This window comes from Rana temporaria, chromosome 4 (genome assembly GCF_905171775.1).
Source record: "Rana temporaria chromosome 4, aRanTem1.1, whole genome shotgun sequence".
NCBI lineage: Eukaryota > Metazoa > Chordata > Amphibia > Anura > Ranidae > Rana > Rana temporaria.
This window is the reverse complement of record NC_053492.1, coordinates 155,953,317-155,978,300: the sequence shown is the minus strand read 5'-3', so window position 1 is coordinate 155,978,300 and position 24,984 is coordinate 155,953,317. Positions and strand designations below refer to the sequence as shown.

The 24,984-nt window shown below is 44.1% G+C and overlaps 1 protein-coding gene across 6 annotated transcripts in view; it reads left to right on the top strand.

Moving 5' to 3' along the window:
* The window catches only part of VEPH1 (ventricular zone expressed PH domain containing 1), a 500,435-nt gene that overhangs the window by 67,911 nt on the left and 407,540 nt on the right, over positions 1–24,984 (top strand). For 5 of the 6 annotated variants that reach the window (XM_040349240.1, XM_040349244.1, XM_040349242.1 and 2 more), the window contains 2 exons: positions 7,736–7,951; positions 21,534–21,708. In XM_040349240.1, coding sequence (XP_040205174.1) covers positions 7,736–7,951; positions 21,534–21,708 — 391 coding nt within the window. Of the gene's footprint in view, positions 1–5,260; positions 5,347–7,735; positions 7,952–21,533; positions 21,709–24,984 lie in introns of those variants that run through there. The other variant, XM_040349241.1, reaches the window with a different exon arrangement.

The window sequence follows — 24,984 nt, the reverse complement described above, 5'->3', positions numbered from 1 at the left end:
CTGGCACACTATGGTCCTAACCCTCCACCGGAGATCATAGACCGAGTTATAGCTGCTGTGGACGCAAATTGGCTACGGCAAAGACATTCTGCAGCAGCAGAAGTCACAGCAGCACCAACTGAAAGGAGAAAGATACATTTTGCTGCTTTTAAGAACTTCATTGAAACTGAAGGGGAGATTGATGGGTACCTTGCTGATTTTGAACGGCAATGTGCCCTACACCGGGTGCCCACAGAGGAATGGGTTACCATTTTGTCTGGGAAATTGTCCGGCCGGGCCAGTGAAGCATTCAGGGCCATTCCAGACAAGGATATTATGAACTATGGACTGGTAAAAGAAGCACTTTTGGCCAGGTATGCCGTCACACCAGAGGCATACCGGAGGCGGTTCCGAGAGACGAGCAAGCAGACTGGAGACTCATATACCGAGTGGGCATGCCACCTACACCGCACAGCATCCCACTGGGTCGATGGATGCCAAGCAGAATCCGGGGAAGAGGTGCTGCAGGTGTTCCTGCTGGAGCACTTCTTTGACAAACTGTCCCGGGAAGTCAGAGAATGGGTCCGTGACAGAAACCCTTTCTCCTTGTCTGAAGCAGCTCGCCTGGCGGACGAATACACAGACGCCCGCAAACTGGACAACTCTGTGGTCAAGACCACAGCTCGGGTGGATTATGGATCAGCGGCACCCCCGTCGCCTATTGCCTACAAACCCCAGTCGGACTGTCCTACAACACCACCTCCAGCGGCCACTTATCCTCAGAAGCTTAGGTTCAACTCCCAGGACTACTCACAGTCCATCAGGTGTTTTGGGTGTAAACAGCTAGGACACAGAAAGCTAGACTGTCCATTGAATCCACCCAAGCAGTCACAGTCATGGAGACAGCCAGAAAGGGGGAACCCCCGCACACCCATGCCTGCGGCCCACTGCGTTGAGGAGGAAGAACATTGGGATGTTCTGCACGAGGCAGATCCGATACAAGCAGCTAACCAGGAGAACAGACAGCAACACAGGCAGACTGTCTGGGTCAATGGAAAGGTAGCCAATGGACTACGCGATTCTGGGGCCACGATGACCCTGCTACAGAAGAAACTCATCCCAGAGAGCCAGCACACCGGAGACACCGTAGCCGTAAGAGTAGCGGGAGGCACCGTCTTCCGGCTACCCGTTGCCCGGGTTCACCTGGATTGGGGGGTTGGTTCGGGACATGTGAATGTGGGGGTGATGAAGGATTTGCCAGCAGATGTACTACTGGGGAATGATTTGGCCCCCCTTATTTCTGTGTACGCCCCGATGTGCCCCGCTGAAGCCCACACAGTGACTACCTGTGCCCAGACCCGCGTTGCTGGAACCAACTCGCTTGCTGCTGAGACCCGGGTAAGACTACCTTCCCCGACATGTACTGTAGATCCGGCACAATATCACAGTCTAAAATGGGAATGTGACAAGTTGGCCAGCGAGAAATCAGAGATGCAACGACACTATGTCATGTATTATGAGATGTCCCGTGGCTTGAACATTGAAATGCACAAACAGGCGGAAATTGTCAAAAGATTAAATGGGATTTGCATCCAGGTGGTGCCTTATCTGTCCCAAGAGCATCAGCAACAGGTTTTGGGAGCCATTGAGAGAGCAAAGCAAGTGACTGTTCCAGAACTGAATTCCATTATTCACCTTCACCATCAGCTACCGACCTGGTAAGCCAGATGGCAATGCTGATGGTTTATCCAGGCAAACAGACATTATCCCGGCCTCCTAGTTCCGGACATCCCCAAGTTGACCCGAAAAGGATCAAGCTGGGTCTGCCAGAGTGTTCCACAAGGAGGGAGCCATGTAACAGGAGTGACTTTAGGGGCACAGGGTGAATGAGAACCCCACTATGGTCTGTGCTAGTCACATTTAATGCGGTCAGATATTGTATATATTGTATATATATATATTGTGTGTTGGCTGATGTATACTAGTAAGCTTGCTGTGATGAAAGGGGTGGGGTGTGATTGCATTCCATTGTCTATTGTGGTAATTAAGTCTGCTATGTGGATTGGAGCTTGGTAGACAGTCTGAATACCTATTATGGGATGTTAAAGTGTCTTGCTGTGAGGAAAGGGGGGGGAATCACTCCAGCAAACCCCCCTCCCCTGCTAAGACTGTTTACTGAAGTAGAAGTTTGAACACACCTGACCTGTATCACCATTGTCATTGGACAATTTAACCCACCCTGTTTCCCAAGGGTGGGAGGGATGTATTTTGAAGAGAAATGTGTTACCATGTGCAGATAATAAAGATCCATTCCCTGTTTTGAACCTCAACCAGAGCTGTGTGTCTCGTTTCTGGGGGGAATTCTTATCGGTCGTGTTCGTTTGCCTGATTGTGGAGTGTCGATAAGGTGTCTTGGGTGGAATGGAATATCGTGAACGGATTTAACCCCTGTCCCATTTGGGGTTCCGTTACACCATAGAACTCAATGAGCCTGGAATTCGCACCTGAACCCACACCGCAGTGCTCAGGAAACACACAGAACTCTTTTTAAATTCACCATGTGGACCCACTGCTTATATGTGAACAACCTCAATAAAAAAAACAATGTTATTTCACATGTCATGTGAATTGGATGTGGGTCAAAATGCATCCTGTTGGCATATATGTGAAACGAGCCTAATGCCGCGTACACACGACCGTTTTTAATTGATGAGAAAAATGCAATTTTCTTAATTGGTCATTAATAACGATCGTGTGTAGGCTCCAGAGCATTTTTCTCGATGTGAAAAATAGGCATTAAAAATTTAGAACATGCTCTTTTTTTTCTCAACGTTTTTCACGTCGTGAAAAATAGTCGTGTGTAGGCTTTAAGGACAGGGGAAAAAACGTGCATGCACAGAAGCAAGTTATGTGAAGGAAATTTGCATAATCAAGCCCAAAGGATGGCGCCATTTGAATTGAACTTCCCCTTTATAGTGCAGTCGTACGTGTTGTACATCACCATGCTTTGCTTAAGCATTTTTTTTTCACGATCGTGTGTATGCAAGGCAGGCTTGACAAGAATCACGTTGAGAAAAACTTTGTTTTTTACATGACATTAAAAACGGTCGTCTGTACGCGGCATAAGAGATTGTGAAGGGGAGAATGTCCATTACCTCAAGTGGAGGGAATGGACATTAGACAGATTACACTTAGCTCTGTGCTCAGTACAGTGCACTGTGTAATATTGGGTCCCTGCACCCATACCTTCTGGAAGCTGAGAAATACACTTTCTTAGCTTCCCTATGAAGAAGAGGGGGCTGCAGATAAACAGGTACAGCTTATGTAAGAGGAGTTGCTTCATCACTGTATAACCTGAGGCTAGTCATCTTAGTGGCCTTTAAAATACTTTATTACCACTTTAAGCCCCTGAAACTCAATTGGTTACACAAATATTAATTTTGCGAAGCTTGCTGAGCTTTACAGGCTGTTACAGGCATGTGTTAGGGCCCATTAATACCATAACACATGCGTTGATGTGGGTTGACTTGCATTGTATTGTATTCAAAAGCCTATTAAAAATAAATGTTTGGGCTCAAACAAATAGGCATGCGTGCAAATATAGAACAAGTTGGATTTTATCTCAGTGCAACATTCAAGACACTTAGCTAGATTCACAAAGAGTTAAGCCGTCGTAACTCTGAATCTGCGCCGTCGTACATTTAAGTGTATTCTCAAATTGAGATACACTTAAATGTAGCTAAGATACGACTGCCTGCCCCGTCGTATCTTAGCTATCTAGTTCCGCCGGCCGCTAGGGGCGTGAACGCTGATTTGCGCCTAGAATGCGTAAATCAACGAGATACACCTATTCACGAACGTACGCTTGCCCGTCGCAGTAAAGATACACCGTTTACGTAAGGCGTTTTCAGGCGTAAAGTTAGTCGAACAAATAGCTGGCCTAGCCAATGTTAAGTATGGACGTCGTTCCTGCGTCGAATTTTGAAAATGTTACATCGTTTGCGTAATTCGTCCGTGAATGGGGCTGGATGTAATTTACGTTCACGTCGAAACCAAAAAGTCCTTGCGGCGCACTTTGGAGCAATGCACACTGGGATATGTCCATGGACGGCGCATGCGCCATTCGTAAAAACCGTCAATCATGTCGGGTCATGGTTTATTTACATAAAACACACCCACCTCTTCACAATTTGAATTATAAACAAAGGAGAGGAGGATATGGGAATCCCACCTATTTATCAAATATGTAGTACTCACCGATATTGTCGGGGGGTGCAATCAAAAATATAATTTCACAATTTGAATTAGGCACGCTTACGCCGGCCCATTTACGCTACGCCGCCGTAACTTAGGAGGCAAGTGCTTTGTGAATACAGAACTTGCCTCTCTGACTTACAGTGGCGTAGTGGAATTTTTTTTTTTTTTTGATGCCTTCACAGACTCCTGGGAATGTAGTGGGTGTAACTCCCCAGTCTCAAAGAATCATGTGACTTGGACAGCACAGGTGCTGAAACCTGATCTGACACTGCTTGTGCAGCACTGAGCATGTGCGAGATTTGCAAGGCTGAAATCCAGGAAGTCATACAGTCTGGCTTCATGATGCCCACACTTAAGATGGCCCCAGTCAATTCCTATTTTATAAAGTGTCTAAATGCTGTAACAACCTAACAAAACGGACCTTAGTTTACAGGCCAACTTTACTAAAATACATTAAGCTTGTGTATTACAGGGGTATTTATATTTAAAAAGTAAAATTGTGGCCGGAACTCCGCTTTAACCTGTTGATTGGTGTGAACCTCTACTGCTATAGCTACTGGTCTCCGAGCCTGACCCCTTATCCTGACAGGAGCTGACACGACAAGAGCTACATTACTGCAATACTGTATTTTATCCAGGCCAGAAGCAGGGACTATTAGGTAATTGTTTCTGTGTTCTGGCTGTTTAAGGTGTAGCTGCCCACAGCTTTTTGAGTTTAATTCTCTGTCCTATTGAAAATATATATCCTATATCCTATATATTAGTTAACCCTGTCCCTTATGGTCCGGGATTCTAAAGATCGTTTTAGTTTATGGCTCAATAACCAGCAGGTTAGGAATCCGACGGCCACTTCGATAGATTAGAAACTACTAGGAAGGGACCAAAGTTCAGAGTAGATAGGCTGACTCTGAGTTCCAGTGCATCATTGGGCAGTGCATAGTTTCTGCATGTGAGAAGCTGAAATGCAGGCTGATTGGACAACAGTTGGAGGATCTCCCAATCACCACTGATCTTGTCTTTAGGTCAGACAGACACTGCAGCATGATCATCTTCAGGGGCCCCCAACTGGACTCTTGCAACTTTTTCTGCAAAATTACTCATAACCAACAGGTAAATGTTAGAAAAAAAGTGACCTAGATTGGACTTTAGAGGCAAGATGGACGATAGTATAATAAAAAAATACGAGCCTTAAAAAAAATTATTTTATCCACAGTACCAGTGGTATATATTTTCACCAAAGACATGGGTATGTCCTTCTCAATATCAACAACAACCTCCCCTGCAACTAGCAGATATGAACAGGCTGCACAAGGTCCAAAGGCCTCTCAAAACAGCCATGGATGATACGTAGTCTGTTATACCCCCCAGGAAAGCATCTACCACGCAGTGGTATACTAAACTACGTATTATTTTCACCATGGCTGTTTTGAGAGGCCCTTTTTTCTACTATTTACCTCTCAATACGAATGTGACCTCAGGCTTGTTTCTCTAATTCTCCCCTTCCCACAACAGGGCTGCACTTAAAAACATTGGGGTAGATTCAGGTACATTTGCGCATTTTTTACGGAGGCGCAGCGCACAGTTTTGCCGCTGCGCCTCCGTAAATTACCTGCGCTACGCTCGATTCACGGAGCAGTAGCTCCATAAATTGCGTGGGTGCACCTGAAAAATGCTCGGCGTAAGAGCACGCAATTTAAATGATCCCGTAGGGGGCGTGGATCATTTAAATTAGGTGCGTTCCCGCGCCGAACGTAGTGCGCATGCTCCGTCGGGAAACTTTCCCGACGTGCATTGCGGTAAATGACGTCGCAAGGACATCATTTGCTTCAAAGTGAACGTGAATGGCGTCCAGCGCCATTCACGATTCACTTACGCAAACAACGTAATTTTTCAAAAACGCAACACGGGAACGACGGGTATACGTAGCATTGGCTGCCCCTGCTAATAGCAGGGGCAGCCTTACGCAAAAACCGACGTACGCAAACGACGTAAACTGTGTACGCAGGGCTCGCGTAGGGTCGTGAATCGGCGTTAGTATGCAATTTGCATACTCTACGCTGACCACAACGGGAACGCCACCTAGCGGCCTGCGTAAGAATGCAGCCTAAGATATGACGGCATAAGGAGCCTTATGCCAGTCATATCTTAGGCTGCAATCGGCGTATCGAGGTTCCTGAATCAGGAGCATTCGATACGCCGGCACAAGTAAGCAATTGCGCTGCGTAACTATGGTTACGCAGACGCAATTGCTCTCTGAATCTACCCCAGTGTGAGCAGCTGAACTAGTTTAAGAAGCATGTGTTGTATGTAGCTAGTCACTAAGATCTGGGTTATGCACTGAGAATTAACAATATCTGTTTACCCACAATGAAAATAGGAAGCATCAATCTTGTTCAATACATAGGATATTTACCTTACGTCTATTAAGATATTGTGTTATACAAGTATTACATGCATTTAACCACTTAAGCCCCGGACCAATATGCAGCCTAAAGACCCAAGGGGTTTTTACAGTTCGGGACTGCGTCGCTTTAACAGACAATTGCGCGGTCGTGCGACGTGGCTCCCAAACAAAATTGGCGTCCTTTTTTCCCCACAAATAGAGCTTTCTTTTGGTGGTATTTGATCACATCTGCGGTTTTTAGTTTTTGCGCTATAAACAAAAATAGAGCAACAATTTTGAAAAAAAAGCAATATTTTTTACTTTTTGCTGTAATAAATATCCCCCAAAAACATATATAAAAACATTTTTTTTCCTCAGTTTAGGCCGATACGTATTCTTCTACCTATTTTTAGTAAAAAAAATCGCAATAAGCGTTTATCGATTGGTTTGCGCAAAATTTATAGTGTTTACAAAATAGGGGATAGTTTTATTGCATTTTTATTTTTTTTTATTTTTTTACTACTAATGGCGGCGATCAGCAATTTTTTTCGTGACTGCGACATTATGGCGGACACTTCGGACAATTTTGACACATTTTTGGGACCATTGTCATTTTCACAGCAAAAAATGCATTTAAATTGCATTCTTTATTGTGAAAATGACAGTTGCAGTTTGGGAGTTAACCACAGGCGGCGCTGTAGGAGTTAGGGATCACTGTGTATGTGTTTACAACTGTTTGGGGGTGTGGCTGTAGGAATGACGTCATCGATCGTGTCTTCCCTATAAAGGGAATGACGCGATCGATGCGCCGCCATAGTGAAGGACGGGGAAGCCGTGTTTACACACGGCTCTCCTCGTTCTTCAGCTCCGGGGAGCGATCGCGACGGAGCGGCTATAAACAAATAGCCGCGCCGTGGTCCCGGATCGCTCCCCGAGCGGACCCGACCTCCGCATGTAGCGGGGGGGGTCCCGATCGGACCCCCCACCCGCTAATAGGGGAGGACGTACCCATACGCCCATGTGCCTGTACGTGCCATATTGTGGACGTATATGTACATGGGCTGGTCCTTAAGTGGTTAAATTACAAAAAAAAAATTGTTTTCTTTTTTAAAACAGGATTACCAAACTAATGACAATGATCAAGCAGTTGTAGAAATTTGCATCACTCGTATTACAACAGCAATTAGAGAAACAGGGACCATAGAGAAACACGGCCAGGCTCTTGTGTCACTTTGGGAATCATGTTTGGAGCACAACCTTAAGCCACCAGCAAAAGATGAGGATACTCCACATGCCAAGATTGCGTCTGATATCATGAGCTGTATTCTACAAGTAAGCTTATGGTTTTACAATTACAAATACAGTAAATGATGCGTATGCCACATGTTGTTATATAGAATTTAACCACATGAGGACTCCCTTTCCTAGCAAACTTGCAGCACATTTGTTACAATATTTTTTTGCCTTTTTGAAGCAATGTTATTTTCTATATTTTCAAACATTAAGCCTTGCTCATAATGTTCATTTTGTTAGTAATATTAACATATTGGGGTGGGCTACACTTATTTTTTTTTTGCTTTGGTTTGTATGTTTTATCACGTATCCACCTCAATAGCAACTAGCAACTGGTAAAATCATCTTCTAGTGGTAATATTTTATTACACTTAGAACACGCTGAATTTCAAAGGCTGTGTTGGCCCACCTTTTCCCCACATCTACAAAGTAAAATCTGACTGTATTCTAAAATTATCTTCAGTTTTACTTTCAGTAATTACTAAAAAATGTAATTCAAAGTTAGATTCATACCAAGGATAATAAAAAAATTCACGACTTCTATAGCAGATATTAAGCTCAGTTCACCAAGCTTTTACAAAAGGATCCAGTACAGTTACTTAGTGGTTAGAACTTCTGCCATGCATCATTGGGATGCTCAGTTCAAATCCTGTCCTAGATGCTATCGGCATGAAGTTTGCTTGTTCTTGTGGGTAGAACAAGTAGACTCTTCAGGTCAGGGGCAGATCTGGGGGGGGGGGGGGCAACAGGGCAATTGCTCCCCCCGAGAAATATTACTGAATCCCAGTCCCGAGTGTCTCTCCCACTATTTCAAATCAGCAGCAGCGCCAGCGCCAACCCTCCTGTTGTTGCACTGCTACGCTGCTGGACTGAACTCTTAAGCCGTGTACACACGATCGGTTTGCCTGATGAAAACGGACCGATGGACTGTTTTCATCGAACAAACTGATCGGGTGTGGGCCCCATTGGTCTTTTTTTCATCAGTGAAAAAAAATAGAACATGTTTTACATTTTTCCTATGGATAAAAAAACGATCGTCTGTGTGGAACTCCATCGGAGAAAAATCCATGCATGCTCAGAATCAAGTCGACGCATGCTCAGAAGCATTGAACTTCATTTTTTTCGGCTCGTCGTAGTGTTGTACGTCACCGCGTTTTGGCACGGTCAGATTTTTGACCGATGGCGTGTAGGCAAGACTGATGAAAGTCAACTTCATTGGATATCCGACAAAAAAATCCATCAGATTAGATTCCATCAGATATCCGATCGTGTGTACAGGGCTTTACTGGTTGCTAACGCTTGCCCTCCTGGCGTCTAGTAACCTGTGACGTCACGTCCGAGCCGAGGAGGGGGAGAGTGAGGGTCCCAGCTTTCAGAGCGTAGCGGAGGAGGATTTGACTTCTTCCTCCTCCGTGCCTAGTGTGTGAATGCTGGATCCTCCCTCCATCTTCTCCAGGGATAGCTCTAGCGCGGAGTGAGTTAGGGAAGGGAACTTCCATGGTTGTAAAGAGGTGAGAGGATTGTATGCACTATGCATGCCACTTTTCCTTTTGAAATAAAAGGGTTTGTGAATTACAAGTGTAATGGTTGTAGGTGTTGTTTAGCTATCCCTATACACCAAACATGGAAATGTTATGCCTTGAATTACCAATGTAAAAAGCTGGCCTGTTGGAATCTAACAACTACATGTGTAATCAGGCTTTTTAGTCCAGGACATGGCACACTTTGACTGGCATCTGTGCACACATAAACTGGAAGACATGCAGGTGAATATTGATTCCTGAAAGACTGCAGCATAAACCGTAATTCAGTAGAAATCAAAATTTCAAAGTCTTTGACCTCTGCTGCAATCTGCTACACTGGGCAGACCGAACAAGTACCAGGAAGCATGTGGTCAACTGGTGTGGAACTACAAGTACCAGCATACCAGACACTCCTAACTGTTTTATGTGGGTGCAGTATGTCCTTTAGAATAAGGTGACCAGATTTTTAAAATTAAATCAGGGGACATATTTATTTTTATTTTTTACTAGTAATGGCGGCAATCAGCAACTCTGTCCATCGCCACCGCCTGCCTTACAGCCTGTCAAGTCTTACTCTTTGGGCCCCTGGCTACTACTGGGTGGGGAGCGGAGGAAGATCACTCCACCAGGGAATGCAAGAAGATAAGCAGGCAGACTGCTGGCCGGGACTTAACCACTTGCTTACTGGGCACATAAACCCCCTTCGTGCCCAGGCGAAATTTCAGCTTCCGGCACTGTGTCGCTTTAACTGACATTTGCGCGGTCATGCGACGTGGCTCCCAAACAAAATTGACGTCCTTTTTTCCCCACAAATAGAGCTTTATTTTGGTGGTATTTGATCACCTCTGCGGTTTTTATTTTTTGCGCTATAAACAAAAAAAGAGCGACAGTTTAAAATATATATATATATTTTTTACTTGTTGCTATAATAAATATCCCAATTTTTTTTTTAAAAAACGTAAAAAAAAAATTTTGTTCTCAGTTAAGGCCGATACGTATTTTTCGACGTATTTTTGTAAAAAAAAAACGCAAAAAGCGACTGGTTTGCGCAAAAGTTATAGTGCCTACAAAATGGGTAACAGAAATATGATTTTTTTTATTATTATTTTTTTTACTAGTAATGGCGCGCGCGGGTAATGCACATAAAAGGACGTCTAAAGACGTCCACTCTGCACTTGAGGGCCGCGCTGTGAACATCTTTTGTCTATAGCGCGGATCTCAAGTGGTTAAGCCAAGGCAGAAGAACATGCAAGCGGTGCTGAATGGGCATTTACCTGAAACTGAAGAAATATTCTCTACACTCCTATCAGCATATGATCATCAGAATGGGGCACAGTTAATATAAAAAAATACACCCCCCTAAGCTAGTAGGAGCGGGGGGGCTGTAATTCAGATTTTTACTACAGTTTCCTTCCACACTTCAAAGCCATGTTGGTAGGGTAATTGGCTCATATTTAAATTGTCCCTAGTGTGTATGGATGTGTGATAGGAACCTTAGATTGTAAGCTCCTCGAGGTCAGGGACAAATGTAAATGTGCACTTTAGTAAATGGTAACATATATAACTGTAATTACCACTTTTCTCCTGGGATACAACTTTAGGCAGCAGATCGATGACCCGTTATTTACACAGTGACGTTTATAACCCATAATCACTGGGTACCAAGCTTTCATTAGATGGCTCAATAAACAGACACATTGGGGGTTATTTACAAAAGGCAAATCCACTTTGCACTACAAGTGCAAACTACAAGTGCACTTAAAATTGCACTGAAAGTTCACTTGGAAGTGCAGTCGCTGTAAATCCGAGGGGTAGATCTCAAATGAGGGGAAGCTCTGCTGATTTTATCATCCAATCATGTGCAAGTTAAAATGTTGTTTTTTATTTTCCTGGCATGTCCCCCTCGGATCTACAGCGACTGCACTTCTAAGTGCACTTTCAGTGCAATTTCAAGTGCACTTTGCACTTGTAGTTTGCACTGGTAGTGCAAAGTGGATTTGCTTTTCGTAAATAACCCCCATTGTACCAAGCTAATCCTGAGGTCTGGGTACCTGGGTACCAAAGCTGTTATTGGTCATCACAGTGGTTGCATGCTATTGTGTACAGTGTTGATCCCTCCCCTTCTTCTTACAACAGAGGAAGGAGAGAAATCGTAGTACTTGTCAATAGGGAAAGAATAAAAGGATTAGCATCTGCTTCCAAGCTTATGCATATACTGTAAAGTAGAACTTCTTTTTTTTTTTCAGTGAATGGAATTTCTTTATGATTTGCCTTTCATGCAGTAAAATCCACATGTTTTACTACAGGAAGGAAAACAGACAAGTGTGATTGGGCCCTTGGAATTAAGCAAAAAACAAAAAATAGTTTACAATGTATACAGGATGTGTGGAGGTACCAAGGGAAGTATGCATAGAAAAGCCTTCATAAAGTAAAACCATGTTTGTTGAGAAAAAACAATCCTCTCTGGGAGATCAATGTACCTTGCAAGGATTTTTACAAACCTGGTATAATCTAAAAAAGAATATTCAGGGGTAAATACATAAATATGCCTACTCCCTAATTTTATACTGTGGTCTTAGTGGTTCTTAACTAAACAAAAAAACAAAAAGCAGGTTCTGGCATAGACATTACAGCCATAATAGCAATTACTCTTGAAGAGGCCACATGGCAGTGGCAGTATCCTCAATTTATGCAAGGTGTGCCAGGAACACGGCCCAGAGGAAATGGGGGCATACTATGCCCTGACACACACTACCCACATGGACTATAAAAATAAAAAATCCACATCCAAAATTTCCCTGAGCCCAAAGTGGGTAAAGGTACTGTTTACATGCATCAGCAACATTGGAACTTTTTTCCATCTTACCAGTTGCATTTGCCAATGCTATGATTATAGTTCTGGCTACCGCTGCCCACAGCCACTGTCTGGAAGTGAAGTGATTCCCATAGCTCCCAACTGTCCCTGATTTTGAGGGACTGTCCCTGATTTGGAGCAATGTCCCTCTGTTCCTCATTCCTCCTCATTTGTCCCTCATTTTGGTCTGATCTATATAGATGTATTTAAAATGCACTTTTTATCTATCAAAAAGTGTTTCCCAGCACTAAACCTTTCATCTGATTTCTTAATTGCTGCATTTGTAAATTCCAAAATACAATATAAAGGATTTTTAGTGGTAAAAAAAGCACTTGTGGGTTTAACCAATCTTGATTTTTTTGTGTTCAATTCTCCTTTAAGGGGGTGTGGCAAGAGGTGTGTCCTATGCCTACATACTTTGGCTGATAGGTGTCCCTCATTCCCATCTCAAAAAGTTGGGAGGTATGGATTCCTGACTTGAGAGCTGGCTTGCGAGAGCTGTAGCCAAGCAGGAAGTAGCATCAGGTGGTGGCAGCCAGGGCCAGGAAAAGGGGGAACAAGCAAGCATCATGCTGGGGAAGGGGAGCCCACTGGTGATGTGGGCGCTCATCCTGCTCCTCACTGACAAGAGTGATTGTCACTTCTGTCACAAAGAGCAGTGGCCGATAGCTGCAGATGGAGAGAGGCTAATGCCGCGTACACGCGTCGTTTTTTGTGATAAAAAGAAACAACCTTTTTTAAAAACGTAATTTAAAATGATCGTGTGTGGGCAAAACGTTGTTTTATGTCTTCTGACATAAATGAAAAAAATTCGAACATGCTTCAATTTTTTATGTCGTTTTTCAAAACGTAGTTTTTTGTGTCATAAAAAATGATCGCGTGTGGGCTAAAACAACGTTTAAAACAACGTTTTTAAACCCGCGCATGCTAAGAAGCAAGTTATGACGCGAGCTTGAATGGAACAGAGTGCCATCGTACGTGTTGTACGTAACTGCGTTTTGCTATAGCATTTTGAAAAAACGATGGTGTGTAGGCAACGTCGTTTTTTAAAATGAAGTTTGAAAAATTTAGTTTTTTTTTTCATGAGAAAAAACGATGTTTTTTTACAAGACAAAAAATGAACGTGTGTACGCGGCATTAGGCTTTCTCCTCCCTCCAAACTGCAGGTGGCAAGAGAGAGCAGGTGCTGAGACTGAGAACTTTCCTCAGTCTTAGCACGGGGTTACTGTGGAGTGAGGGCAGACTGCCATTTTTCCTGTGGCATCCTCTTGACGCCATCAACAAGGCGCTACTACAGTCAGCTGACTTGGTGGCACCAAAACGCAAAACTTGCATCCGAAAAAACAACTCCAGCTGGTTTAATGACCAGCTGACGTTGCTAAAACAAGAGCGAAGAAGAGCAGAAGCTGCCTGGAAAAGGAGCTCCTCTGATAAAAACCACACCATTTACAAGACAATAACAAAAAAATACCATAAAGAAATCTTTATGGCCAAAAAAAATCACTTCTCCAACATCATCGCAAATGCCCTAAACCGCCCCCGCGAACTCTTCAAGCTGGTTTCGCAGACTATGAACCCAGCTTGTTTAGAGGCCCCCAATTCTGATTCACAAGAATTTTGCAACGAATTGTCGGATTATTTCATCAATAAAATTGAAAAAATCCGGGAAAGTATTCAGCAAAATGGAATCGTCCCTAACCTTTCCCCAAATCCCAAACCAAATACCCACATAAACCCGCCGCAACCACCAAAATTCACTCTAAAACCCATTACCATCAATTCCACTAAAAACATCATCGGGACTCTACGTGACAGCACAGCACCCAATGACATCATTCCCACTAAACTGCTGAAAGAAAGTGCCGACATATTGGCACCAGCTATCACGCAGCTCATAAACCAATCATTCAAGGAGGGAACGGTGCCCACCTTGCTGAAACAAGGTACAATAAAACCAATCCTAAAAAAGAACACCCTTGACCCCAAAGACCCAAACAACCGGAGGCCCATAATGGGTCTAAATACCTTCTCCAAGGTAATGGAGAAAGAAGTTGTACAACAGTTGCAACTGCATTTAGACACCCATAAATTACTCGACCCGTTTCAATCAGGCTTCCGTCCTGGTCACGGAACAGAAACGGCGCTGCTTAAAATATGGGATGATGCTCTAGAGGCCGCAGACGAAGGAGAATCTTGTCTTCTAATCCTGCTGAACCTCAGCGCAGCTTTTGACACTGTAGACCACGGACTACTACTAGCTAGGCTAGCTGAAGTGGCCGGAGTCGCGGAAGGTGATTTACCCTGGTTCTCCTCATTCTTGGAAAACTTATCACAAACAGTGAAACTGGGATCTTTCACTTCTGAAGAACGTACGGTCTCATGAGGAGTCCCTCAGGGATCTCCCTTGTCGCCCGTATTGTTCAATTTCTATCTCCGCCCCCTCTTTGAAATCATCAGTAACCAGAAGTTACTCTACCACTCCTATGCAGACGACACTCAACTGTATTTCCGGATCTGCAACAAATAGGATCATTCTCTTGGACTAGAAAAATGCCTTACTCTAATAGATAGCAGGATGACATCCAGTTATCTTAAACTCAATGGTTCAAAAACAGAACTTCTCCTGTTTCACGCAAACCGGAAAAGGCACCCCGCGTCAACTTGGACCCCCCCCCCGCCCATTCTGGGTAAAACCATCACCCCTAGCACCAAAGTCAAAAGTCTCAGAGTCATTTTTGACACCTACATGACAATGGATGCACAAATAGGGTCTGTAGTCAGTGGATCCCATCATCTACTACGCCGTCTCACCCCCTTTATCCCGAAAGAGGACATTGCAGTCGTGGTGGGAATAATCATCAATTCCAGACTTGACTACGCAAATGCCCTCTATCTAGGACTCCCCAAATACCAAATCACGCATCTGCAAGTCGTTCAAAATACGGCCGCTCGATTAGTGACTACCTCCTCCTCAGACCCTACTCCCTTTCTCCTCCTCAGACCTCCCCTCTCTCCTCTTCAAACCCCCCAGACCCCCCTCTCTCCTCCTTAACCCCCCTCTCTCCTCCTCAGACCCTCCTCATCTCTTTAGACCCCCCCTCTCTCTCCTCCTTCCCAGAATGCCCCTTCCTCATCAGACCTCCCCTCTCTTCTCCTCATCAGAGCCCCAGACTTTCCTCTACTCTTCAGACCCCTTAGACCTTCCTTCTCTACTCCTCAAACCCCCCCTCTCCTCAGAGCCCCCAGACCTTCCTCTCCTCCTCAGACCCCTAATGCCCTGTACACATGATCGGTTCATCCGATAAAAACTGTCTGATGGATTTTTTCATCAGATATCCGATGAAGCTGACTTTCATCAGTCATGCCTACACACCATCGGTTAAAAAAACGATAGTTTCAGAACGCGGTGACGTAAAACACAACGACGTGCTGAGAAAAATTAAGTTCAATGCTTCTGAGCATGCGTCGACTTGATTCTGAGCATGTGTGTATTTTTTACCGATGGACGTACCCACAGACAATTGTTTTTTTCTATCGGTTAGTTAACCATCAGATAATTTTAAAACAAGTTCCTAGTTTTTTAACCGATGGATAAATAATCGATGGGGCCCACACACGATCGGTTAGTCTGATGAAAACGGTCCATCAGACAGTTTTCATCAGACAAACTGATCGTGTGTACGCGGCATTAGATATTCCTTCTCTACTCCTCAAACCTCCCTCTCCTCAGAGCCACCAGACCTTCCCTCTCTCTTTCTCTTCTCCTCAGACCTCCCCTTTCCTCCTTAGAGCCCTCAGACCTTCCTCTCCTCCTCAGATCCCCCAGACCTCCCCTCTCTACTCCTCAGATGCCCCCCAGTACTTCCTCTCCCCCTCAGATCTGACACATAAGTGCATCCATGGGAAGGCTCCGCAATATCTTTGCGACAAGATAGAACCTCACAATTCGAATCGCGTTCTGCGATCCACCGACCAAAATCTGGTCAGGGTACCAAAAACCAAATACAAGTCCAAAGGAGAAAGAAGGTTTGCTTTTCAGGGTCCTAGACTATGGAACGCTTTACCAACCAGCATTCGGTTGGAGGAAAACCACCTGACTTTCAGAAGACGGATCAAAACTCTGCTCTTTTGATGTCATGAGACACGAACAACTAGCGCCCAGAAGCGATTCAGTTCGCATGCGCCGCGCTTTATAAGTTTTTCATTCATTCATTCATTCAGACCCCAAAAAACTCCCTCTCCTCCCCAATCCCCCAGGACTTTCCTCTCTTCTCCTCAGACCCCCCTGCTCCTCAGAGCCCCCAAACTTTCCTTCCCCCTTAGACCCCCAGACACCTCTTGTCTACTCTTCATGCCCCCTCTCCTCCTCAGACCCCTCAGATCTTTCCTCACCTCCTCAGATCCCCCCAGACTTTTTCTCACCTCCTCAGACCCCCCAGACCCTTCCTCACCTCCTCAGACCCCCCCCCCAGACATTTCCTCACCTCTTCAGACCCCCCAGACTTTTCCTCACCTCCTCAGACCCCCCCAGACCTTTCCTCACCTCCTCAGACCCCCAGATTTTCCTTTACCTCCTCCAAGCCCCCAGACCTTCCCTCTTCACCTCAGTGCCCCCCGACATTTCCTCGCCTCCTCAGACCCCCCCAGACCTTTCCTTACCTCCTGAGACCCCTCAGATTTTTCCTTACTTTCTTTGTCCCCCCAGATCTCCCCTCTCCTCCTTAGAGCCCTCAGACCTTCCTATCCTCCTCAGATCCCCCAGACCTCCCCTCTCTACTCCTCAGATGCCCCCTGGTACTTCCTCTCCCCCTCAGACCCCAAAAATCTCCCTCTCCTCCCCAATCACCCCAGACCTTCCCTCTCTTCTCCTCAGACCCCCCCTTCTCCTCAGAGCCCCAAAACTTTCCTTCCCTCTTAGACCCCCAGACCTCTCTTGTCTACTCTTCAGGACCCCTCACCTCCTCAGACCCCCCAGACCTTTTCTCACCTCCTCAGACCCCCCCCCAGACATTTCCTCAACTCCTCAGACCCCCCAGACCTTTCCTCACCTCCTCAGACCCCCCCACAGACATTTCCTCACCTTCTCAGACCCCCCATATTTTTCATTACCTCCTCCGACCCCCAGGACCTTCCCTCTTCACCTCAGAGCCCCCAGACCTCCTCTTCTTCTCAAACCTCCCATCTCTACTCCTTAAACCCCCTCTCCTTTAGAGCCCCCAGATCTTCTCTTTCTTTCTCAGAGCCCTCAGACCTCCCCTCTTCTCCTCAGACCCCGTCCCCTCCTCAGAGCCCCCAGACCTCCCTACTCTCCTCTTCAGAGCCCCCAGACCTTTCCTCACCTCCTCAGACCCCCTAAACATTTCATCTTCCCCTCAGAGCCCCCAGACCTTCCTACTCTCCTCCTCAGAGCCCCAAGACCTTTCCTCACCTCCTCAGACCCCTAAACATTTCATCTTCTCCTCAGAGCCCCCAGACCTTCATACTCTCCTCCTCAGAGCCCCCAGACCTTTCCTCACCTCCTCAGACCCGCTAAATATTTCATCTTCTCCTCAGAGCCCCCAGACCTTCCTCTCCTCTCCTCCTCAGACCCCTTAGACCTCCCCACTCTCCTCCTTAGACCAATCTGGACCCCCCCCTTCTCCTCAGAGCCCTCAGACCTTATTGTCCTACTCAGACCTACACAGACCTCCCCTCTCTACTCCTCAGACCCTCTAGACCTCCCTTCTCTATTTTTCAGATCCCCCAGACCTCCCCTCTCTGTTCTCTATTCCTCATATGCCATCCAGACCTCCCTCTCCTCCTCAAACCCCCAAGACCTCCCTCTCCTTCTCAGACCCCCCCCCCCAGACCTTTCCTCTCTACTCCTCCTACCCTTCCATATGCTCCTCATACCTCTCCTCTCCTCCCCAGACCACCAGACCTCATTTCTATCCTCCTCAGACACCCCCCCCCTGTTCCTCAGCGCCCCCAGTTTGGCTATGTCAATGTGTGAAGTGAATGTGAAAGGGAGCGGCTTTTTCAGTATCAGTCACCTGATGTACTTTTTCTGCCCTCTACTGTTAGCTGCTATTATCATAGTTTTATGTATAATTTTGTACATAATTTACTGCTTTTGTTGCCTGGGCTGTGAGACCCAGAAGGAGAATGCAAAGAGAGACAGAGAAGGTCTTAGCCACATGTGTCCTGTTAATGCACCTAAACCCCAAGCAAGAAGGGACGGGAAGTATTTTTATGATTTAATAGTTTAACTGTAGTTTCTGAGTGTATGTTTAAATCCTTGCAATAGACAGAGTATTTTTGCTATGCCTTTGTTATTGTTTCATATGCACAGTGCCAGATAGCTAGGTCTTTGCTACTGTATAAAAAGAACAAATTGCACAGTCTCTTTAATTTTAATTGTCAACAAAACATATGATCAAGTGAACAATCAAACAGTGAATGACTATGCTATCATCAAAAATCATTAAAAATTCATAAATATGTGAAAAAGTCTAAATCCACATATGATCATCTAGTGCTCAGTGCTCAAATGTAAACAAACGTGTGCTCCAGTGTTCAAAGTGCTAGTAGCCTCTTACCGTACAGGAATGATCTCATTGATGAGCGCAAAAATCGCTGAATAGTGCACATAAATGATAATAAATAAACAGTGTAAAAAGAATGCATAGAAAGTCCAAATCAGTGAATGAATCCTCTAAACTAAGAGGAGATGTTGCCACAGATATACCAATGTCTACTGCGTGGGAACCATCTGTGATGGTGAGTGCTGAATACGTGAAACCAAACTGAATATTATGGCAAAGTGTCCCAAATTTCATAAGTATGAATGAAATGAAACATCCATATACAAGTGATCAAGTGCTGCAAAAAACAAATCCTCAGGACATTGGTATATCTTTGGCAACATCTCCTCTCAGTTTAGAGGATTCATTCACTGATTTGGACTTTCTATGCATTCTTTTTACACTGTTTAATTGTTATCATTTATGTGCACTATTCAGCGATTTTTGCGCTCATCACTTATTTATTCATATTCAATTTTTGTTGTTGGCACAATTTTAGATTTGAGCAGCATTTATTTTGATTTATATATTGTTTTTATTTTCTCTGCACTCTCCATTTTGTAGTATTGGCTAGCGCTTTAGTCTCCCCACTTTTTTGTTTACCAATGATCTCATTATGATGAGATCACAAGCATTTTTATCCATCAGTCTTTCAATTGTGTTTGTAATCTCTTCTGCAGGATACAGCAATGGTGTCCCTGCAGTAAGAGTATTCAGCCAAGACCAGGAGATACCAAACTCACTCCAACACAGGCATCAGTTAAAAGCAGAAAGGAGAAAGCCTCATAGTGCAGTAGTTACGAACAATGTTTTATTATAATAGTTATTGCTCTTACACGTATAAGAAAAAAAACAAGCAGTTTGAACAGTCCAGTCTGCGTGGCTGCGGGTCCCGCCAGCATGTCCCGTGCGTGATGATGTCACAGATCTAGCTCTCGCTGGCGCATTTCTCCATAATAGGCATCCTCTGGTCTCATATCCCAGAGCACGTCTTTTACGGAGAAACACGTCGAAAGTATTGTCATTTATTGTTTGATAAAATGTATTGATTGTTCACTTTATCATATGTTTTGTTGACATTAAAATTTTAAAGAGACGGCACACTTTAGTCTTTATAAAGTTTGATTTTGGGTCCAGTATTCAGGATTTTTTTAGGTGCAGCAGTCGTTTTACATATATAAAACCAAGTGCAAGACTGTTTTATATATATTCTTTGCTATGTTTTTGCAGTATATTGGTAGGTGAACCTGCTTATTGCAATATCTAATATTTTATATACAGCTTATGGTATTATTGTTAACCTTGTCCCTTCTGTCTTGGATTCTGTATCTGGTTTTAGCTTAGGGCTCGATAACCAGCATAGGCTAGAGCCAGGTTATAGCTTCCTCTGTCCTGTCACATGTCAGGTTAGAAACTGTTCGGGAGGGACTAAAGTGCAGAGTAGATAGGCTGACTCTGAGTTCCAGTCTCACAGTTCCAGTGCCACACCACAGCTCCTGCCAGCGAGGAGATCTTATGTTCAGGTCTCCAACACAGACATTCACCATATCATCCTCAGGTGCCCCTGCAACTGGACCCGCGTATATGTGTACTATTCCTCCAGGACACCTATAGAGCCTTTTGCTGTAAATACCTGTTTGTAGATTGAATGTATGTACTGTATTGATCTTTTCTTATATAAAACTGGAATTATTTCTATACTGGTGTGCATCTGTATGTCAATGGTTAATGTTATATGCTGTTTGCAGTGGTTCTTCTGCTACCAAATACTTTGTTTAGATTATTACTTAATTTCCCAGAAAAGGAATCCCCTTTATTCACATAGGTCCTGTCCTGAATGGAGGCACTGCCAACTTTATTATCAAACCCACTCTTCCACTTGGTGAAGGTTCTGGTCCTCTAATTCACCTATAGGTTTAGTTCAATATCCTGTCTGGGGAGGGCCATTTCTCATAGCCAGACCCCCCCCCCCCTTCCCAAAAGAAGGCTACACACTTGCAGTGTTCTAATGAGGAAAAATGCAGTGTCTGAATGCCTTTAGAGGTGATTAACCCTTAGTGGAGTACCACACTATTCGTTGACAAGGATACCTAAAATGTCACTTGTATCTTAGTCCACACTTCTGGAAAAAACAGCCAACCACACAAGCAGAATATTACATTTATGTATATGTTCTGTACTCCAACTGTGTACAGAAGTCCTTCAGGTTGCCATATTGCATTTAATTTTTTTTTTTTTTTTTATAAAGCATGCAGATTGAAAAGGAAAGGTAATTTTTAATTACATTCAAAAACAATACGGTATGTTTAGCAATTGTATATGCTATATTATTTTTTTACTTTGTCATTTTTTTTCTGATGTATGTTTGCCCATCATGCGAAGGGGCATTGTTTCTTTCAAAATCAAATTCTGTAGATCAAAAAAACACAAGCTGATATTTAAGTAGACAACTCTTCATAAAGGCTGTGTACCCACAACATAATCAATTCACTGGCACGCCCAGGGTGGTGTATTGTACTAATTGTAGGCTGATCATCTCTTGATTTATTACATTTAATGGGAAGTACCTTTAAAATTGTATAAATGTTCTCAGGATGCCTAGCAATTTATGCTTGTTTGGAAATTTCTACAACTATGTTTTGCGTACATCACTTAACATATTTTGCAATTTATATTGGCAGAATTATAACAAGCCTTCAATCATGTCCCTGGCAGTACCGCTTGCAGTGAGATTTCTTCAGCAGGGAAATAAGGAGTTGTGCAGAAACATGTCGAGTTACATTTCTCTGGTAGCCATTGCTAAAGCAGATCTGCTGGTGAATCACACAGAGGCAATTCTAAGGAGCATCTTGCAAGGTACTAATGGATATTGCATATGACTTTGTATTTGGCTGCAGTAAATATACAGAGTTATAATAAAAAGCATTATTATGCTCCAATTTCTGAACCATGCCTTATTATTGCATGTATTGTAAATGCTTCATATATTATTTTACAAAAGATACAGGTTTGTTTATGTACACATAGGATAACATAAAGCTTAAGTCCAGAGAGAACTAAAATGCCCCCTGTAATGGGGCTGTCCCCACACTGAAAAAGTTATAGCGGTTGCAAACCGCAGATGTTCAAAAAAACAAACAAAACCCTGCAAGGCAATTGCATAATATGCTAGTATATATCGCATATTAGCACATTATGAAATACTCACCTTGGAATGAAGCCCTCCCAGTGCTGTACTGTCACCACTGAGAGGGCTGACATGTTCCCTGACATGTTGCTGTGATTGGTCCAAACCACGATGATGTCACTCCAGCGTGCATGCGTTCCGGCACAGAGTTCTGAAGTTTCAGCAAGGTATGCTGGACCTTCAGAGTGCATGCACCAGTGGTATCACTTTCTGCATGCAGGGTGAAATTCTCCTAAACGGTGCACATTTAGGAGATTTGTAATTTACCTACAGGTAAGCCTTTTTATAGAACTTAGCCTGCCTTTTACCTGGAACAGATACTGGATTATCCCCTGAACTCAGCCTGCCTTATTACCTGAACTGCCTTTGAACCATGCTATCTGTCTGTTAAACTACAAGTGCCTGTTTGCTTTGCTCAGTTCGCATCTGCCCTGGCGTGGTAGACAGAAACTATTGCATTGTATAAGTCCTGGGGGCAACCAAGTACTGGTAGGCCTTCTTGCCTTAATTGAAAGGGGGCTGCTATAGGTAAAGCATGCAGTAGCCAGCTATAGCACTTCTCAAATCGCATGCCAAATCGCATCAATGTGAACCAGGGCTTAAGGTCCTTTTGATGCAACACAAACTTAAATTTTACCGACAGAGATCACTGAGATGCAGCATCGCATTTAGGGCAACCTATTAATTTCAATGGGCTGTCCTATGCGCAAAAATCTTGCAAAAAACAGGTTACACCAAAACGCATGGTACTGCACTATTTGTCATGTGTGCACATTTGCAAGAATTATTGGCACTGTTGTGCTTCTGCAAAGGAGCAGCATCTGTTTTGCATTGTGTTGTTTAATTTTGTGTGTGTTCCTGCAAGGCACTAGTGTGAATGAAGCCTTAACAGCATGTTGATTGTGATTGAAGTATTGAAATTACGACTTTGTCAAATTAATATAAATATTTTATTATCATAATACAGGATTAATCTAGCACCAACAGTTTGCACAGGGCTTTACAATGTAGAGGGGGGAAAGTACAATTACAATACAGTTCACTACAGAATGGACAGGAGGGCCCAGCACATGGAGCTTACAATTTACAGGGACGGGGAGGTGGTACAAAAGGTAATAGCTGCAGGAGATGATCTGATGGAGGTGACTTGTGTACAGTTCTTAGGTAGTAGTGGGATAGGCTTTCCTGAATAAGTGAGTTTTACGGGATCGGTTAAGCCACGTACACACGATCAGTCCATCTGATGAGAACGGTCCTATGGACCGTTGTCATCGGTTAACCGATGAAGCTGACTGATGTAAAAACGATTGTGTCAGAACGCGGTGACGTAAAACACAACGACGTGCTGAAAAAAACGAAGTTCAATGCTTCCAAGCATGCATCGAGTTGATTCTGAGCATGCATGGATTTTTAACCAATGGTTATGCCTACTAACAATCGGTTTTGACCTATCTGTTAGGAATCCATCGGTTAAATTTAAAGCAAGTTGGCTTTTTTTTAACCAATGGTTAAATAACCTATGGGGCCCACACACGATCGGTTTTGACCGATGAAAACGGTCCATCAGACCGCTGTCCTCTGTTTATTTTTTTTTTTTCTCAATCAAAGAATATTTATTAGAGAATAAACAAGGCATACATTTGACATATTTTGTGACAGGTTGTTAATTCTGACAAAGCAGATAGATCTAATAACTTTACATGTCAGCGAACATCAAAACATGGCATGAATTGACAGGGTATTAATTATGCAATTCAAAACGCATAATGTTATAACAGTTATGGATACACGATTGAGGGGTGTGTGGGGGGGGGGGGGGGGGGTAAGGAATGAAGGTGAAGGGTAGAGAGGGGAGGGATGAGGTTGGGGGTGGGGGGGGGGGGGAAGGTTTGGGAGGGTGGTCGCCCATATTTATTTGATATATTGTATCTTTTTACCCAGAATCTCGAACAATCAGATAGTTAATAATGACCAGCATTAAGTTTGGAGCATACATGACAAAGGTATAAAATACGGTCATTGGTACAGAGCTTGGTATTCATCAGAGTAGGTAAACATGAGCCATGGTTGCCATAAATCGTTAAAGTTAGAGCTTCTCTCTTGCTTCATGGCTACTATTTCCTCCATTTTGAATATGTATGCAATTCTATCTAACCAATCCCTGATTCCTGGGGCTCGAGTTGATTTCCAATGAAGAGGGATGAGGGTTTTGGCTGCGTTCAATAGGTGTCTGGTGAGGGTTTTTTTGTATTTGCTTATTGGGAGATGATTTATGTGGAGCAGGCATGCAGCAGCATCAAGTGTAATCGTAGTTTCAGTTATGTGTCTTATCCACTTGGTCACATTTTGCCAATAGGCATGGATCCCAGGGCACTCCCACCATATGTGTATGAAGGAACCCACTTCTGTTTTGCAACGCCAGCAGATGTCTGAGGTATTGTTGGACCACTTCTTGGCCCTCTGTGGTGTAATGTACCATTGTGTGAGTATCTTGTAGGAGATCTCCTGATATCTAGTGCTTAAGGAGCATTTGTGTGAAAGGATACAAGCCCTCTCCCATTGTGAGTCATCTATGTCGACACCTAGGTCTCTCTCCCACCGTAATTTATGCCCATGCGTCTCAGTTAGTGGTGGTTGTATGAGCCAGGAGTAGGCTAGTGATGTAGTATGAGGGACTTGTTCTCGTTTGTGGCATAGGCCTTCCAGGGTGGTCATTGGGCGGCTATATAGTGATAGAGACCTGGTGTTAGCCAGGAAATTATGTAATTGGAGATGAAACCAGCGGCCTGGGAAAGCTTCCCCGTACTCCGTCCTCATCTCAGCATATGTTTTCACTTTGCCTCCAGAAATGCAGTCAGATGCTAGGAGGCCAGGAATGCTTCCGCCCTGGGTGCCTGGTGGAAAGTCAGGGTTGTCAAAGATAGGGGTTAGGGGGCCTGGGGTTG